The sequence below is a fragment of the Pogoniulus pusillus genome, chromosome 7, assembly GCF_015220805.1.
Source record: "Pogoniulus pusillus isolate bPogPus1 chromosome 7, bPogPus1.pri, whole genome shotgun sequence".
NCBI classification, from domain to species: domain Eukaryota; kingdom Metazoa; phylum Chordata; class Aves; order Piciformes; family Lybiidae; genus Pogoniulus; species Pogoniulus pusillus.
Window position 1 is genome coordinate 5760523 of NC_087270.1, and position 19141 is coordinate 5779663.

At 44.0% G+C, this 19141-nt stretch overlaps 1 protein-coding gene across 1 annotated transcript in view; it reads left to right on the plus strand.

Moving 5' to 3' along the window:
- The first annotated feature begins 4231 nt into the window (after positions 1 to 4231).
- Positions 4232 to 19141, plus strand: part of LOC135176632 (24-hydroxycholesterol 7-alpha-hydroxylase) — a 31490-nt gene continuing 16580 nt past the window's right edge. Inside the window, exons 1-7 of the mRNA XM_064145766.1 lie at positions 4232 to 4408; positions 7722 to 7857; positions 9081 to 9255; positions 11130 to 11279; positions 12012 to 12105; positions 14494 to 14592; positions 16525 to 16615. Coding sequence (XP_064001836.1) covers positions 4232 to 4408; positions 7722 to 7857; positions 9081 to 9255; positions 11130 to 11279; positions 12012 to 12105; positions 14494 to 14592; positions 16525 to 16615 — 922 coding nt within the window. The remainder of the gene's footprint in view (positions 4409 to 7721; positions 7858 to 9080; positions 9256 to 11129; positions 11280 to 12011; positions 12106 to 14493; positions 14593 to 16524; positions 16616 to 19141) is intronic.

The window sequence follows — 19141 nt, forward strand, 5'->3', positions numbered from 1 at the left end:
GAAGCTGAGCTCTCCCCAAAACCCCATAGATGAAAAACTTTTCCCGGCTGAATGCTGAAGCCCTCTTAATTTTGTAGCAGTTTTAATTTCTCTTAAAGTTAAGGCATGTGCTGTTCAAGAGAAGCTTTTAGTTTATTTTTAAGGCTCAACTGGATCACTACGTTAATCATTAGTCATTAATCACTAATCCCCATGTGGAGAATTTGAGGACTTTTTAGGTGACAGAAAGCTAGCCCAGAACACCTCCCCACACCCCTAACTGCCTAATATCTATGTGTATAGAGCATTACAGGTGAAATACTTAGCTAAAGTCAGATGAGTCTATCTCATCAGTCACCAGTCATTAGTATTAGATTCCTCTTTGGCTTAGAACTCATTAAAATTCATGCAATGGTAAAACAAACAACCAATAAAACCCCAGTTAAAATGGGAATAAGGCATATTGCAATTCAGTGCGAGCATGGCAGGCTGCACTGAGGGTATTAGTGGTTCAGAGACTTATTCTAGATGGTTCATGCAATGTGCTGTTGGCAATTTTGTGCCACCCTCCATAGCTCTTCTTTGAGCTTGGCTCTGCTTGTGTCACTGTGCATGAACCTGTGTAACATCTGTTTGTAGTTCAGGTTGGAGAGGACTTCTGCTGAAGATAGCTCAGGAGTTACATCAGTTTGCCTAGGGTTTTGTTTGGTTAACTGAAAACCTCCAAGGATGTGGATTTCACAACCACAGCCTGCTCCAGTACTTAACCACATTGTGAACATTTTATCTGCATATTCAGTCAGAACTTCCCATGATTGCATTTCATGTCCATTGCCTCTCATCCCTTAGATGCACATCTCTGGGGACAGTTGTACTCTGCATTCTCTGCAACCGTGGTTTAAGAGGTGGAAGACAACAGCTAGACTCCTCCTTAAAGAGAGAGTAACTACTCATGGTAATTTTTAGTCTGGGTAAATAAGTTATTTTTAAACCAGGCTGATTTGGGGATGGTGGTAGGAACTTTGAAATAAGCCTGACCTAGATATGGATGTTTGCATGGACAACTCTGTGATTTGTGAAGCAAGAAAGGCCAGTGCTCACAGAGGTCCATCAAACAGCTGGAGTTTTTTATGTCCCAAGATCAGCTTAGAAGGGAAGATCCAATTTATTTATTTCAGTTTTCAGACTGACAGCATCTTCTGGTTTCTGTACCAAACAAGTTTGATCAAAGACTGAAAACACAGGGAGACAGTGTGGACTTCATATGTGAAGTCCAGCTTTGTCCTGGCAAAACTGGAAGCTCATGGCTTGGACAGATTCACTCTGATATGGGTCAAGAACTGGCTGGAGGGCTGGGTCTAGAGAGTGGTGGTGAATGGTGCCACATCCAGTTGACAGCTGTCACTAGTGGTGTTCCCCAGGGATTGATGCTGGGCCCAGTCCTGTTCAGTATCTTTACTGGACATCTGGATCAGGGGACTGAGTCCATCATCAGTAAGTTTGCAGATGACACCCAGCTAGGAGCAGGTGTGGATCTGTTAGAAGGTAGGAGAGCCCTGCAGAGAGACCTTGATAAGCTGGATGGGTGGGCAGAGGCCAATGGGATGAGATTTAACAAGGCCAAGTGCAAGGTTCTGCAATTTGGCCACAAAGCCCCATGCAGCGCTACAGGCTGGGGACAGAGTGGCTGGAGAGCAGCCAGGAGGAAAGGGACCTGGGGGTACTGGTAGATAGTAGGCTGAAGATGAGGCAGCAGTGTGCCCAGGTGGCCAAGAGAGCCAATGGCATCCTGGCCTGCATCAGGAACAGTGTGGCCAGTAGGACAAGGGAGGTTATTCTGCCCCTGTACTCAGCACTGGTCAGGCCACACCTTGAGTGCTGTGTCCAGTTCTGGGCTCCTCAATTCAAGAGAGATGTTGAGGTGCTGGAAGGTGTCCAGAGAAGGGCAATGAAGCTGGTGAGGGGCCTGGAACACAAACCCTATGAGGAGAGGCTGAGGGAGCTGGGGGTGTTTAGCCTGGAGAAGAGGCGGCTTGGGAGTGACCTCATTGCTGTCTACAACTCCCTGAAGGGAGGCTGTAGCCAGGTGGGGGGTGGCCTCTTCTCCCAGGCAACCAGCAACAGAACAAGGAGACACAGTCTCAAGTTGTGCTGGGGAAAGTATAGGCTGGATGTTAGGAGGAAGCTGTTGCCAGAGAGAGTGATTGGCATTGGAATGGGCTGCCCAGGGAGGTGGTGGAATCACTGTCTCTGGAGGTGTTCAAAGAAAGACTGGATGAGGCACTGAGGCATCTAGTGCCATGGTGTAGGTGATTGGACAGGGCTGGGTGCTAGGTTGGCCTGGATGATCTTGGAGGTCTCTTCTAACCTGGTTGATTCTATGATTCTATGACATAGCAGCAAATCACAGTTTGTGACTATTCTTTTACATTTTCTAAGCACTGCCCCTAACCCCTCTTAACCCCCACCCCTTAGTCCTTTTGAGCAAAACAGCTGGTCTTCTTTACAAGGTGAACTTGTCCTCTCGTCTTTTCTTTGAACTTCAATCAGAGGGGCCTCCTGGATCCTCCCAGTGCTCAGTGCAGCACCGTTATCCTCAGTCATGGACACCCCTGGCAACTCCTAACACCCACAGCTACCATATTACTTTACTGATTAAGTCTTATAAATACCTTATTGTGCAAAGGCCAAATCTCCATATATCACACCAACACTGTGCAGAGGGGCAGAACCACCTTCCTTGTCCTGCTGCAGCACTCTTCCTAGTGCAGCCCAGGGTGCTATTAAGTGTAAAGGCATATTTCTGATTCATGGTCAACATGGTGTCCATCAGGAGCCCAGGTCTCCAAAACTGCTTTCCACCCAGGTGATCAACAGCCTGCACTGGTGCATGAGTTTGTTCCTACCCAGACACCAGACTTGACATGTCCCTTGGCTGAATTTCATGAAGTCACCTTTTTGTTCCAAGAAAGGTTTGATTTTTTTATATCCCTTCCAACATGATATTCCATGATAAATCCCTGTTGGATCAAAGAGCAACAGGTGTAAGTTGCAGCAAAAGAGGTTCCACCTCAACACAAAGGGGAACTTCTTTACTGTAAGGGTCCCAGAGCACTGGAACAGGCTCCCCAGGGAGGTCGTGGAGGCTCCTTCTCTGGAGCCTTTCCAGGCCTGTCTGGATGTGTTCCTCTGTGATCTGTGTTAGATAGGATTGTCCTGCTCTGGCAGGGGGGTTGGACTCAATGATCTCTTTGGGTCACTTCCAACCCCTAACATCTTATGATCCTATAATCCTACACTGAGTATCATCACGCTCATTTGGTCTGTCAAGTACTCCTGGTTTTGTAATGTCATCAGACCTGCTGAGGGTGTGCAGGGGTAGGCTGTGAGAGCACTCCTAGGTTGTTTTGTACTTAATGAATTCTGCATGGAGTTTTGGTGTGCCACTTCCTCACATGCAAAAAAACAGTCTGACATCTCTGAAATCATAGAATCAACCAGGTTGGAAGAGACCTCCAAGGTCACCCAGCCCCATCTAGTCAACTAGACCATGGCACTAAGTGCCTCATCCAGGCTTTTCTTGAACACCTCCAGGGATGGTGATTCCACCACCTCCCTGGGCAGCCCATTCCAATGGCAAATCACTCTCTCTGGCAACAGCTTCCTCCTAACATCCAGCCAAGGGCTACCAGCAGGTTTTGAATTGATAGTTCAACCTGTGAATCCTTTTTGTGCTCCTCAGACACTAGTCACACCTCTGGCTTTTAATATGATGATCTCAGATACATGGCAGGTATCTTTCATAAGGCTTGCTGCTTCAGGTGTTGCCTGCAGCAACATCTTCTTACCATCTTGCCTTGCTGAAAGACAGACCTCTGCAAATCACAGCCTCTCTGCTTTGTAATGTCAATATTACCATCTTTTTTAGTTGAAGAAAACAACACACTGCTTTGCCAGAGGCTTGGGCAGCCTTCCAGCAACAGACTGCAAAGTTCAAGGATTTGTCAGTTTTGCAAGCAGTGGATTTGGTCCTGGTCCCAGAGTGGAAGAGAACTGTCTCTGTCTTTTCCAAAACAAGGACTTGTCCCCTGGGCTGCATTGTGCTTTGATATCTTGTCTCCATGGCAGTGGTCAGCTGGCACGACTGACAGAAGAGGCCCTATTCATTGACTCGGGTAACCCTGGTCAACCAGCCTGTGCCAGGTGCCACGGCAGCGGGAGCAGCTGCTGCAACAGGCAGCAAAGAGGCAAAATGGCTCTTGCTCTCCTCTTGGCAGCAATCCTGGGACTTCTTATTCTCAAGGCTGTTTTGTTTCAGCTGAGAAACCCGAGCTCCCCTCCGTGCATCAGGAGCTGGATCCCTTGGTTTGGAGCTGCATTTCAGTTCGGGAGAGCTCCTCTGGAGTTTATAGAGCAAGCTAGAAGCAAGGTAATGGCTGAGCAGCATGCCTGCTTGTGGGTGCTTGCTTAGGGTGGCTGCCTGCAAGGGGAACGGCAAGGAGAAACTTCTGCATTACGTCTGCCACTTTCCTGTCATGTTTTATAACATCGGGAGCATTTAGCTGGTGAAAGATCAGCTTTGTATCAGTAATGCTGCTAAACTGTGTACCTGATCCAAGCATGATCTCTGCTGTGATCATCCCGTTTGGACCTAGCCCCTGGCTGTTTTGCTTTTGCAGTCTGGCTACATGTTAATCTTCATTTCAGGTAATAAGGAAAGAAAGCCCTGTGCTAGGTGCTGTGACCAGGAGACTAATTATTGTGTGCCTAAAGTTAGGTGAGATTTCTGAGTTCTGCCTGGTGTCCCCTGCATGCTTGTCATCCAAAAAAAGCAAAGAATGTAAAGATTTGCCTCCTGGCCTAGTATGTCTGATAGAGAAAGTCTAAATGATTATCTGTGATTGCATGCTTAATTTCTAGGCAACTAACTGACATAAACCCCAGCTTCTTGTTTTCATTTGATGCTGATATCACCTGCTACTGATGAAATACAGTGAGCCTCGAGTGTCCAATGCTAAAGGGTTCACACAACCCATTACTTGCAAAAAGCCAGCTAAAACTGAAATCACTGTGACATCCTGAAATTTGGGAAAGATATTAAGAATTACTGGATTAAAAAAAATTACTTTCTTGTTTTGAACTATTAGATATAATATTTGTAAGTACTTCTTTACAGCCATGGTTATTACAAACTTGTGATGTTAACTGAAAAAAAGAAGTTTAAGTGTAATCAAGTGATTGATGAGCTGCCCAGGGTGGTGGTGGAGTCACCTTAGTGCCATGATCTAGTTGACTGGCTAGGGCTGGGTGCTAGATTGGACTGGATGATCTTGGAGGTCTCTTCCAACCTGGTTGATTCTATGTATGAGGTGTGGTCTTTGATTATAGTGCTTTGGGTGTGCCACAGAGTAAGATCATGTGTATAATCTGGGGTTGTTGGCTTCTTTGAATGTAACAGATCAGTTTTAATCTTCTGTCTCTTTCCTATATCATTCATCTATGCATAACATGATCACCCATCATTGGGTGGAAATGTAGGACTAGAAGAAAACTAATTACAGTCAATTCTACTGTTTCATCAAATATACCCCATAATCTTTAAATAAATTGGTCGAGACTCACTTAAACACTTAGAGTATTTCTTTGTCTCTTCTGATACAAGGCTGTTAAAGAGCCTCTCTTGTTCTATTGAAAACGTGTCCTGATAGCAACCAGATGAAAGCAACCTGCCAAGCCACCCTTTGTAATGTAATCCCAATCCCTTATGGGAACAGATGTTTCACAGTGAATGAAACTTGCTTTAGTGGTCTTTTTTCCCAGGAAGCTTTTATCTCTCTTAGATGAATTTTTAAAGTAATGGGAAAGGAGAGTCTTTTATAGGGGGTTCATTCACAGACTGGATCAGCAAAACTTTTGCATACTGAAGAACATATTGAAGGAGCCACTGGGGGAACTGGGGTTGTTTAGTCTGGACAAAGGGAGACCTTCTCGCTCTGTACCACTGCCTGAAAGGAGGTTGTAGAGAGGTGGGCATTGACCTCTCCTCCCTAGTAACATGTGGTAAGAGGAAAGGAAATGGCCTAAAGTTGCATCAGAGTCAGTTTCTGTTGGATGTTAGAAGAAACTTCTTCACTGTAAGGATTCTCAACCACTGGAATAGGCTTCCCAGGGAGGTGGTTGAATCCCTATCCCTGGAGGTGTTTAGAAGATGCATAGATACAGTGCTAAGGGACATGGTTTAGCATCAGAGCTGGAAGAGTTAAGACAGGTGTTGGACTTGATGACCTTAAAGGTCTTTTCCTGTCAAAACAATTACATGCTTCTGTGCTATGATTCTAAGTACAAAACAAGATTAGTGGCTCTGGGTATTCGTTTGCCTGGAGACCCTCTAGGCTGCTATGGTAGTGCTACGGCAGCTGCTGCTACATCTGAACACTCCAAAACCACCTGGAGGACTTTATACCTCAGATTTTATTGGGACAGAAACTAGAATAGGAAACATTTCCAGTGTGAGAGGGCTTTCTTACATATTCCCCCCTTTGCTGTGCGTTTGCAGATAGGACCTTTCCTTAGACGTTATTTTTTCTTAATCCATCAACTCTGTCTCCTTCTGAGTTGTAGCTTCTCCCTGTGGTCCCCTGGGCCAAGAGGGACCATTGCAACCATCACTCCTAGTCTGGAAGCCTGTCTGTGGCATGATCATCCACAGCCTCCCTGCTGCTGGGGAGGGCTGTTCTCTTGCTCTTCCTTTCTGCTCTAACACCCCAGGTATGTCTGTCTGTCTCCCTCTCTTCCCACATCCCACACTGGCAGGACGTGCTGAGGCCTTTTCCTTCCTGCTCCCTTCTAAAGGAGTAGGCATGTAGCATAGGACAGCCAAAGAAAACAGGCACTGCTGGCAGAGAGGTCATTAACCAAGGAGTTGCAAAATACTGTAAAAGGAGTTGCAAAATACATCTGCAACAATTATAGGCTCTTTAACATTGCCAGAGCAGGGTTAAGTGTGCTTAGTATGAGCAAGCTGCCCTCATACAATTAATGCAGAAACAGGCTCTAGGCCATGTGGAACCACTTCAGCTCTGAAGGGTTATTATCTTCAGAGGAGACTTTTGCAATTAGAAAATTACTCCCTTGGATTAATCCTTCAGTCTATCAAAATGACACTTATTTCTTCTTTCATAAAGAGCTAGCATTCTTCTTATTGTTCCTTTTGTATATATCCCTCACTGTTTTTTTCTGTCAGGGTCAGACTTCCACTGTTTCCAACCTTCACTCTGCTTAAAGTTTGCTGCTTCTGTTTTCCTCCTCCTCCAGATGTGGGCTGGAAGAATTGTCTGTTTTTCTCCATGTGTCTAAGGAAAGCAAGATCAGCTACCCTAATAAAGTACATCATTTCTGGTCTCACAGAAGTTACCATCCCTTTCTCCTAAAGCTGGCAGGCTAGTTAAAGCAGTTTTGCAGGCAGTCTGAGATGGGCAAGATGGGTAACCAGAGCCATGATACAAGATAAAATGTACGTAGAGCTACTTAAGGAGGAGTTCAGAGGGTGTGGTTCTCCTCATTACCTGGCAAACGTGGTAAGACCTGGTTCCTGTTCATCTTTGTGCACTTCCAAGACAAGGTGTGCAGAGAGCAGAAAGGACCAGGTGCTTCCTCCTGACATCTTGTCAGTATGAGGTCCTGTTGGGGCTCCTGTCAAAGGTGCTTTCAATACACTGATATGAAATCTTTGTGTGTTCCAGCATGGTCCTGTGTTCACAATATTCGCTTTGGGAAAACGGTTTACTTTTGTGACTGAAGAGGAAGGAACTGAAGCATTTTTTAACTCTAAAGACTTAAATTTTGAACAAGCAGTACAACAAGCTGTTGAGAATGCAGGTAAGTGAGACCTAGCTTTTATTAAATGGAAATCAGATCTAATTATCCAGCAATATTAAAGCACAGTCCAGGCTTTTGAACATGCCTTAAATGTGCATCGTAACTCGTGAGCACACTACAAAATGAAGCTGAAATGAAATTCCTTCATGTGGATCCAGTGTGGTAAGCCTGCAAAGTGATTTGGATGCAGTCTCAAGGGATCAAAGGCTTCTGAACCAGAAATTGTTATTGTTTTTATCATCAAGCAACCCTAGTTTGAGATCAGGTCCTTTTCTGCAGCTCGACACTCCACCTATGTGTACCAGGTTTGGAGCAATGGTCTATTGTCCTATCAATTTGAAAATCAGTTTGTTACTCTGTAGTAACATAGTTATTAGAAAGGAATGAGGTGTGTATCCTATCTGTATTGGTGTGCTCCATCAACTCCTGCTTATGTCCATGTGGAATTGCAGAGACAGGAATTCTTGAGTAGTCTGGTAATTTAGTACTGTGAAGTGAGAGAGAAACAAGTTGACAAAGGGATTATATCACAGAGTCACAGAATCCCTGTGGCTGGAAGGCACTACTGGAGATCACCCAGTGCAAGTCCCTGCTCAGACTAATGTCAGCAGCAGGGCTATGTCCATCTGAGTTTTGAGTATCTCAAATAATGGAGACTTCTCAGCATCTCTGGGCAACCTGTTCCTATTGACCATCCTCACAATAAAAAATTCTTTATGTCTCAGTGCAATCTCTTGTATTCCCACTCATGCCCATTGCCTCCTGCCCTGAGAAAAACCTGGGCCCATCTCCTTCATTCCCACCATTAAGTATTTATCTCCACTGATAAGATGCCCCTGAGCCATCTCTTCTCCAGGCTGGCCAGTCCCAGCTCTCTCAGTTTCTCCTGATATAACCCAAACTTTTTTCTTGCATCGAGTTATTTTTTCATTTCAGTCTGTTTCAGAGAGTGCATGCACATCACTGTAGCTGGGGGAAAATCTCTGGATGGTTGATTCTGGTGCTGAAGTTTCAAAGGCAGGGAGATGTTAGACAGACTGATGGAGGGAGAGAGCTCACCAAAGGCTTTGCAGAATTAGAAGGAAGCTTTCCAGCAATTTTGCTCCAGGAAAATGAAGGTTGAGACAATTAATTTAGAGTCACCTGTTATGTGTAAAAAATGTCACTCTTTCAGGGAACTGCACTTCTGCTCTCCAAACTTTTTTGTTTCTTTCTGTATTTAGTTTCTGTGCCTGCAGAAGCCTTTTATCAGAACCATAGTACCCTCTACAGCATGATGAAGGGAAAAATGAGTCCTTCTAATCTGCATATGTTCACGGGAACCTTGTGTAAGGAACTGCATGAGCACATGGCACCCCTGGGCACAGAAGGTACAGGAGACCTCAATGACTTGGTAAGGTGAGTTTTTCAGCACACCTGTAGCACATGGGTAACCTATATGGGAGAAGAAATGTTACTATAAAGCAGGTGGAGCTCAGACCCTCAAGTCTTAGAAAAGTTGTGTCAGGACACTCAGTTCTGGGAGACACACAGAGCAGACAAGGTTTCATCTGAAAGTGTTTCTCCTGGCTAGTAGAAACATCTGGATTACCTACTGGAAGAGAAAAGAAAACACAGCATCTTCCAAGAAACTCTGTTTCCCAAAAGATGAGATAAAAGCTTCACATGTTGCTTGATCTTCAGCAGGGTGAAAATTTTCCCTGCATGTTTTAGGCCAAACCAAGCTCAAAACTTAAATAAGACTTCTGCAACTGACTTTGCTGCCAGATCTTCATCTATCATGATAATAAAATCCCTTCATTGACAGTTTCGTGTGACAACAATAGAGCATTTGACTCCTCTTTCATCTTGATCATCTGGGACAACACCTATATCTTGCCTATTCATCAGGACAAGTTGAATATTGCCTTTGGCTTAGACATGTTTCTAAGTCCTCCTTTGCTGACTTTTTCTGCACAATGCATCTAAGATACAGCTTTTATCTCTGACTAAAACACTGAAGCACTTGAATGATTGCAGTTTGGATTAATTGGGGGAAAATATAGGGGGGAGAGGCTTTGAAAATTCCCAGCCTTCAGTCTTAGTGCTCTCAATAATTGGGTGCCCACTGCCACATCCCATGGCATTCCCCCACCTTGTCCACTGAGACTAAACTCACATCTGCTTCTTATGGAAAAAAATCAGACAGTCATCAGTTCAGTAGTGTGCCTGATGTGCTAACATGGGCTCATATTTTCTTGTTATTTGCCTATCTGAACCATCTGTGGTCTTTTGTGGTCTGTCTGGCAGAGATGGACCTGTTGTGCTGTACTGTACTGGCACTAGCACAGACTGTGGTCCACAACAGAGTCAGTGGTTCTATGAGCATCCATGTCATACATAGGGTATCCCATTCTGTTGCATCCCTGCTGCAGCTCTGAGACAGGGTGTGCTTCCTACTTCCAAATCAGCTGTATTTATTTAGGAAAACCAAACCAAAACCAGCCACCCAGCACTCATATGCTAGATGATAAACTACAGAATCCAGAAAATTGTCCACAGTAAATCTAAGGTGGGGGGGGGGAGGTTAAAAAAACCAACAAAACAGGGTGTAAGATTTGGAATGCAGTGCTCTGGGTGGCTGTTATCTAGCTGCCTCAAAGAACTGACTCCATAAAGCCAGCAGGTGGCTCAAGCTTCCTTGTGATCTTAGAAAAGCAAGACCGTGAAAAAGCCATTTCCTAAAAGATGTGTTTAGCAGTGGCTGAACCCCAGCAAAGACTGCATAAAGGTTTCTCAGGGTGAAAGTACTGGCGAAGTGACCTGGAAAAGAGCTCAGGGTTTGCAGGGTAAAGAGTGAGATAAAAAGAAAACAACCAAAAAAGCATTGTTCAGTTCAGTACAGCTGCAGCTAGAGGAAGGGTTTCTCAAGGTGTCTGCTTGCAGAAGAGGTTGGGCAATGCCCAGAACATCACCCGGATAATCTGAAATAAGAGGTGGTTAATGGGAGAAAGGGACTTCAGTGCCCGCTGCATTTCTGCCACTGCTCAAGTAACCAAATACTAACTGATGAAGTTCAGCCAAATGCAGAGGACTATCTTGAGGTCTGCTTAAAATCTGCAATGATGATGTGAGTGAGGTATGAGTCCTGTACCAGACTTTCCACACTGGTGCAGTCAGTGCTTGAGTCCTACACTTCTAGTGCTGGCAATTCAACATGCGCGAGTCCTGCCCTAAAACTGTTGCAGCAGCCTCACTATGGCCTGTAAGTGATGGAGATCTTGTTCTTGCAGGCATGTCATGTATCCAGCAGTGGTGAACACTCTGTTTGGGAAAGGCATCTGCCCAGCAAGCCAGGCTGAAATCAGGGAGTTTGAAGAACATTTTCAGAAGTATGATGAAGACTTTGAATATGCTTCTCAGATGCCTGAGTGCTTCTTGAGGTACTGGAGTTGAGGTGACATATGTGGTATACCCATCATAGGCATTTTGCTTCCTGGGATAGCAGCTGTGAGCAAATTTTCCTCAGAGGATGACACAGTGCCTTTGTCAATGATGCACCCTTGAGTCAGGCAGGCTTTTAGCTAGGTGCTTCCAAAAAGTTCTGGCCTTGCCTCCTACATTTTCCCAACAAGGCACCTCTCTGCTCTTTCCCACACCTTAGCTCTTTTTGCAGCTAAGGTTACCTGGCCTCACTGTGCCTTGGGTAGAGGCAACCAAACCCTGAGGAAGAGAGGAAAGTGCTTGCAGAGCCTGTCAGTGCTCTTAGGGCCTTGATAGCACTTGATGCACCTTAAAATACCCTTCAGAATTAATTTGGTGTGCTCAAAAAACATGGCCCTGATTTTCTTAGGAAGAATCATTCTTGGCAGGATTGACCGAAACAATCTGTCCAAAGCCACAATGAAAACCTTTTGTGAAACAGATAATGAAAACCTGGAGGAGTCTTGCAGTAAGCAGTCCTGGCAGCAAGATGAGGTCTGGCCAAGGTGAAAGTCTCAGATGTGCTGTTCCTCCTGTCAGTCAGTACTGCTGTCAGTGAGACCAGCACTTGACTATTCATCAAGTGACATGGGGCTTCTGGAAAGAAACCAAGGAGGCCTTCTCATGGAAAAAGAAATGTTGCTTTGTGCTGCCTCAGTTAAGTGCTTCTTGTTTGTTTCTTTTCTTTACAGGAACTGGTCTAAATCCAAAAAATGGCTTCTAAAATTGTTTGAGAAAGTAGTGTCAGATGCTGAAAGGACCAACCCTGCAGAGACTTCATCCAAGGTAAACATCCGAGACTGTGAAATCAGATCACTTCATTGTACATTCTGACTGAAGGAATGGAGGGCAGGGATTGTTTTAGTACTGAAAGAAGTACACCAAATGGCTCAAGGGCTGGTGCCACCAGCAGAATTTTGGGTTCTTTGATCATGGAGCAACTCTCACTGCACCTAGCCTGCTAGACCCAGAGGGGCTCCACCTATCTATAAAGGGCAAAAGGATCCTAGCCCATAAGTTGGCAGGGCTGATTAAGAGGGCTTTAAACTAGGTTTGAAGAGGGGTGGAGATGAAACTAGGTGCTCCAGAGAGGAGAAAGAGGGTGATTAGGCCTTCTTGTGACAAGCTGGGGGATGGCACACCATGGATGCATTCCAGTGTGATCTGCTCTAGGTGATCCTGCTCTGGCAGATGATCTTTCGAGGTCACTTTCAGCCCCTGATATTCTATGATTCTATGAAATGTATCTGCTTTTACAGAATCATAGATTGCTAAAGGTTGGAAGGGACCTCTGGTGATCATCTAGTCCAGCACCCCTGCTAAAGTAGGCTTACCTGGAGTAGGTCACACAGGAATGCATCCAGGCAGGTTTTGAAAGTCTCAAGAGAAGGAGACTCAAGAATCTGCCTCAGCAGCCTGCTGCAGTGCTCTATCACCCTCAAAGAATTGTTCTCGTCCTATTACTGGGTACCAAAATGATGGCTGTACCTTGTCCAGTGTTACTGGCACCTATGCTGGGGGTGATCCCTACTTTTAAGTCCTGCTCTTCAATGTAGTTTATTTGCCACAGTTCTGAGAACTGCTGTCTTCCTCTGGGGAATTATAGCCCAAGTGTTCAGAGCTGTAACCATCACTGGTATTGCAGCTGCAGTGAGCACTTGAAAGAGGTGAGCAAAAGACCTCTTCAGTTGTTTCCTGAGGGCACTGCACTGTAAAATTTCAAAAGCCTACATGTACTATTTTTAAACCTTGGTGTGAAGTGAGCAGATCCTCCAGCAGCCAGAGCAGTAGAAAATAGCGGATTACTGGATTGGATGCCAAGTACCCTAAATACTGATTGTGTCAAAGCTGTGATAAATTTCCCCCCTGGTTATTCTCCTTAGCTATGGAAGGAATTTTGTCTACACAGCTGACAAACACAAGGGCAGACTGTCCAGGGAATTTTGATTCTACCATACTATTACAAAACAGACCATTAAACAAACCAGGTTATAGTTAGACATTAAAAGCTTTATATATCACACTTTCTTTCATAAAACAAACTGGAATAGTGGAAAGAAAGACAGGGCTGGAGATAAAATGGTGGGAGAAGATGAGGTGACCTCATTGCTGTCTACAACTACCTGAAGGGAGGTTGTAGCCAGGTGGGGGTTGGTCTCTTCTCCCAGGCAACCAGCAATAGAAAAAGGGGACACAGTCTCAGATTGTGCCGGGGGAAGTATAGGCTGGATGTTAGGAGGAAGTTCTTCCCAGGGAGAGTGATTGGCATTGGAATGGGCTGCCCAGGGAGGTGGTGGAGTCACCATCCCTGGAGGTGTTCAAGAGAGGACTGGATGAGGCACTTAGTGCCATGGTCTAGTTGATTGGATAGGGCTGGGTGCTAGGTTGGCCTGGCTGATCTTGGAGGTCTCTTCCAACCTGGTTGATTCTATGATTCTAAGATAGATGTAGGAGGAGGCACAAACTCAGTGTTTTAGATTGGGATGGGAATTTGGCAAAAACAGCAGTTGGGTTTTACTCAAAGTCAGCCTTTTGCTCTGAAAAGTAGACAGGAAGCTTTGCCTTGAATGCATGGTTGCTCTGTATTTAAGGAAATACTACAAACAAAAGTTGTTCTTAGAACATAACACAGTGGCTGTAGTTTCAAATACCAGGCTACTGGAGTTACTGGTATACTTGGAACTGAGGAGTTTGCTGATATGTCAGACCATCTCTTCATAAAAAGCACCTTTTTGGCAGGAATGGAGAGAATATTTTCTGTATTTGCATTCATTCAACTCATCCAATCCTATTTTCAGCTTTTTTTAGAGTAGATAAGTAGAGGAGGAATTAGGAAAGAGTAGAGATTTCCTCTTTCTTAACTTCCACATCCAAGAAACGATAGGGAATGAGGGAGCCAAATCCCCTAAAAATCTGAAGAAAATGGAGGGTAATGCAAGTATTTCAGACAGGATTCATGTGGTGCATTGACTTGTAGCCCTCTACCTATGAGTCAGTCTCATTCTTTCTTACTAGCTGCATCTCTACTTTGTGACTGCAAAAAACCCATAACTAACATTTTCTCTCTTTGATAAACTAGTCTTACATTGTATCCTTGAGTTCTAGTAAGCCTTACCCTAAACTAGATTTTAATATGATTTTTAAATGCACTTTATTATCTTTTCTCTCTAACAGACACTACTGCAGCATCTCCTGGATAGCTTGCAAGGAAAACATCTAGCTCCTAATTATGGTCTCCTAATGCTCTGGGCTTCCCAAGCAAATGCTGTCCCTGTAAGTACTTCATCTAGAGCTTCACCTTCTCTTGATTCTATTCAGCAGCCTGTATCTGGGAAGCAAAGACCTTGAGCCAGAGGTCACACACACTGCATGTATTCTAAAGGGATTATCACGCCTACATGCATCACTACAAATACACCCAGGCTGCAGTGTCACAGAAGCAATGACAAGAAAAGCTCTTCTTGTTTTTTTTTTCCTAAATTCTGGTGTCCCCTGTCATAGCATTTCAGGAGCATATGTCTCATAGCAGTCAAGAATAAAGTTTTTACCTGTACAGAGCATTTAACTGTGTTTTGAAGCACTGTGGTTGTGTTGTAGCAGAGACTCTATTTCAAATAGCCTGATGTTATTAGCTGTAAAGAATACAAAAATCACAATATGGAGTAGTTTCATCTGTGTGCAAATCCTTGAGTGAGTTTTGGGGGATCTGCCATACTAATACCAGTGTTGCTCCAGGGGAAGAAATGCAGGAGTTTGATTCTGCAGTTTAAGTTTTGTCTCTGTTAGGTATGGCCTTGGCAGATTAATGATACCTATACAAGTATGCCCAATATATATAACACAGCTCAGGCTGACCAAAGGCATTTATAGGAGCTTCCCAGATGAAATATCCATAGCAGCAAAAACATCCTTTATTTACCATGACTACTAAGCTCTTTCCAGCACAGTTATGACTGTTACAGATGTGAATTAGGAAAAAAAATGATAGAGAGTTATTTTTATGTGTACTCCTAATGGATACATCTGTGGGTTTTGTAGGTTGGATATCATTACAATTTACCCTAAAGGAATTTCATTCCTTTCAGTGAGATTTTTTGTGGATTCAGATGTTGATATGTGAGAGGCATAGCCTACTGTCTGTTATCAGAATGGCTGACATTCCTTCCACAACACCATCATTATTTACTTCTGTACTATTCATCTGTTAATAGACATACAGGTGTCTAATTGTTTATCAGAACAGTCACAACCACTGTTCTGGTGACTGGAATGATGGAAAAAAAGCCTTTCACTGTCTAAAGGGATGGGGTTTTTTTACAAGCATGTTAAACCTTTTTATCTGAAACAAGTCAGTTATTCCTTCTTAGCCCATGGAGTGAAGCCACAGCATCCAAGTGCTGTACAAGAAAACTAAGCTCCCCAGATTTGTTTTGCTGCGTTCACGTGGGGCTGTTTGGGAAACAACAGAGTTCTCATCCCTCACCAGCACAGATGGCCTGCGACCAGATCTCTGTGCAGGCTGCATCTCCCGCTAGCTGTGCAAGAGGAGAGAGACTCCTGGCAGTGCTGCAAGTCCTTCTGGTTTCATCCTACTTAAGAGGATTTTCTCCTTTTCTAAATTTCTTGATTTTCAACTTCATTGCATAATCAGTTAGCAAATGATTTCTAAAGGCGATATACTATTGCTTGTTTTGCTGTTAGTTAAAGCTTTCCCTGCCCATTTTCACTGTGCCAACGCCCTGCAAATTATGAAACCTCATTTAGTAATATCAGTAGGAGGTTACTATTACATTTTTACCCCATTCACTGTCAATCTAACCATCCACAATGATTTTTTTAACACCTGGTTATTTGAAATTAAAGAAAGGACTCTGTATTTCAAAGCTGAAAGCCAAAGCTAGCCTTGAGCTCTGTGGTAAAGGGTTGGACTTGATGATCTGTGAGGTCTCTTCCAACCCTGATGATACTGTGATACTGTGATACAGATACTGTGAGATAAGTACACAGATGACTAGATGTAATCTCCCAGGATCCGAGCCTTTAGATGTAGATTTACCCAAGAAGCACAGCTCCCCATGCATCCCAGCTACAACAGGCATATACAATAAAAGGAGCAAATGTTTTCACCTGCCTCTGTGGTTTGCTACAAAGATACTGTAATTCTGTTCCATATTCCCTAGTTAAAGTACTTCCATCTCTGTTTAGATTGCGTTTTGGACCCTTACTTTCATACTCTCTTACCCTTCCATTTACGAGAAAATCATGGAAGACCTGGCTTCCATTTTTGGCAAAGCAGGTAATAAATCCAACCCTGTCCTTCTGAGACCTAGAAATTATTTATTCTGATTTATTCTGCATTGGCCCAGGACCTAGCACACTTGTGGGAAATGGCTGGGAATAATGAATGTTGCTACTTAGAGTACTACTGAGAACATGACGTCCAGCTCTGAGTTCTTTATTCAGCATATGCTCAAGATTTATTTTTAAGCAAAACCATTTTTTATATTAGCAAAAGAAGGAAGAAAAAGAGCCATATAAATTTGTCTCTTTGTTCCATACCTGACATTCACATCTAGCTTTGTATTGACCACTGGTGCTTTTTTAATGCATCTCTGGTAGGGTCAGATGAGGTCTTTCGGTTCAGCTTCATCAGAGGCTGATAAACTCATGTTCATCAGTGTGCTGGTTTGAAGCTAATTGGAATATTTTAATGAGGGAAATTAGGTTATAGGATGTGAAAAGAAAACAATGGTAAGGTCTACTTCGCTCATAGGTTTGCTGAGATGTATAAGAACAAGGACACAAGCATACATAAGGCAGTTGGAGTCTGAGTCTATGTCACTCTCTGGCTCTGCTTGGATCTCTGTAACCCAACTAATCCTTCTGCTTCTAACCCCCCTTGCTGATCCTTCCAGCTCACCTTGCATGTAAGGCAGATTCTGGGATAAGAGAAGGGGGTGGAAAGAAGGTGGAAGGGTGCTTGGGAGCCCCTCCTGGGGACTCTGATTTCTGGGAGGGTGTGCTAGTTTGAAGCTAGTTAGAATGTTTTGGTGAGAAGAACTAGATTACAGGCTGTGAGAAGAAAACAATGCTGATGTCTACTTCACTCATAGGTTTGCTGAGATGTATAAGAGCAAGAATATAAATATAGATAAGGCAGATGCTCTCTGTCTGGGCCTTGGGCTGCATCTCTAACCTAACTTGCCATCTCTGTGATTAATCCACCTGCTTTCTACCCCCCTGGCCGACCCCCCAGTTTTCTTTGGGCACAAGGCAACATCTGGGGTAAGGTAGAGAGGGGTGGGGGAAGGTGGAAGGGCAGTTGGGAGCCCCTCCTGGGGACTCAGGTTTCTGGGAGGGCTGTTGTGTTTCTGTATTCCCTTTTAACTTGTCTATTTCTGTCTATAACTGTATATACTGTAAATATCTGCTTGTATGTTGTGCTAAGTTGTCAATATAAAGCTTCATTCAATATCCAGAGCTGGCTGAGTCTAGTCTGGGTGATTTTACAAAGAGGGAGGAGGAGGTAACACCCAAACCATCACAGAGGGGTATTGTGTTTGTGTATTACTTTTAACTTGTATATTTCTGTATATAGCTCTAAATATTTGTACTATATTGTAAATACCTGCTTGTATATTGTGCTGAGCTGTCAATATAAAGCTTCATTCCTTAATCTCCAGCCAGCTGAGTCTAATCTGGGCGAATTCATAGTGTGGGGGGAGCAAGTAACTCCCAAACCATCACAATCAGGGTTGTAGCAACTCTGTGGGAAAACAGGCTAGGAACTGTTCTTTTTTCTCCCATTTGAGACCAGTTTGCCCAGTATGGTTCTCCCCTACATGGCTAATCTCTTTCCCTTCAAAAAGTAGTGATGCGTTGGAATCAGTCGTTCATATATGATTTCATGGAAGCACTTTTGTGGAAGACTCCTAATTGCCATAGGTCAAAACAATGCTGAAGAACATGTCAAAAATTAACCAATACAGATAAACACCAACCAATGCTTAAGTCTCTCTTCTGGCCCTGTTTTGTTTCCTAGCATTAACACAGCCTGAGAGCTCAGCCATAGCTTCTTGTCTTGGTGCCTACAGCCACCGAGATTTCCATGCATTGTCCTGCCAAAGGATTGAAAACATGCAGGGACTCTTAACCTCCAAAATGACCTTTGCTTGGCTTCTTCTGACCACTACCTATACCAACCTTACAGTTAATAAATTATCTTAATTGAGCTTGCTTAAGTTGCACTGAATTTGCTCTATTTATTTAATGTGAAATAAACCCCAAAATTCTGGATGTTAATAAATTCATAAAGCCTTGATCTATTCTATCAGAAGTCTAAATGGCCTGGAACACAAACCCTATGAGGAGAGGCTGAGGGAGCTGGGGGTGTTTAGCCTGGAGAAGAGGCGGCTTGGGAGTGATCTCATTGCTGTCTACAACTACCTGAAGGGACATTGTAGCCAGGTGGGGGGTGGCCTCTTCTCCCAGACAACCAGCAATAGAACAAGGGGACACAGTCTCAAGTTGTGCCAGGGAAAGTATAGGCTGGATGTTAGGAGGAAGTTGTTGTCAGAGAGAGTGATTGGCATTGGAATGGGCTGCCCAGGGAGCACCATCCCTGGAGGTCTTCAAGAAAAGACTGGATGAGGCACTTGGCACCATGGTCTGGTTGATAGGCCAGGGCTGGGTGCTAGGTTGGCCTGGATGATCTTGGAGGTCTCTTCCAACCTGGTTGATTCTATGATTCTATGATTCTAAATCAAGGCATGTCAGCATGTATCACAGCAAGTATGAAATCAAATTTTCACACAGTCTTTTT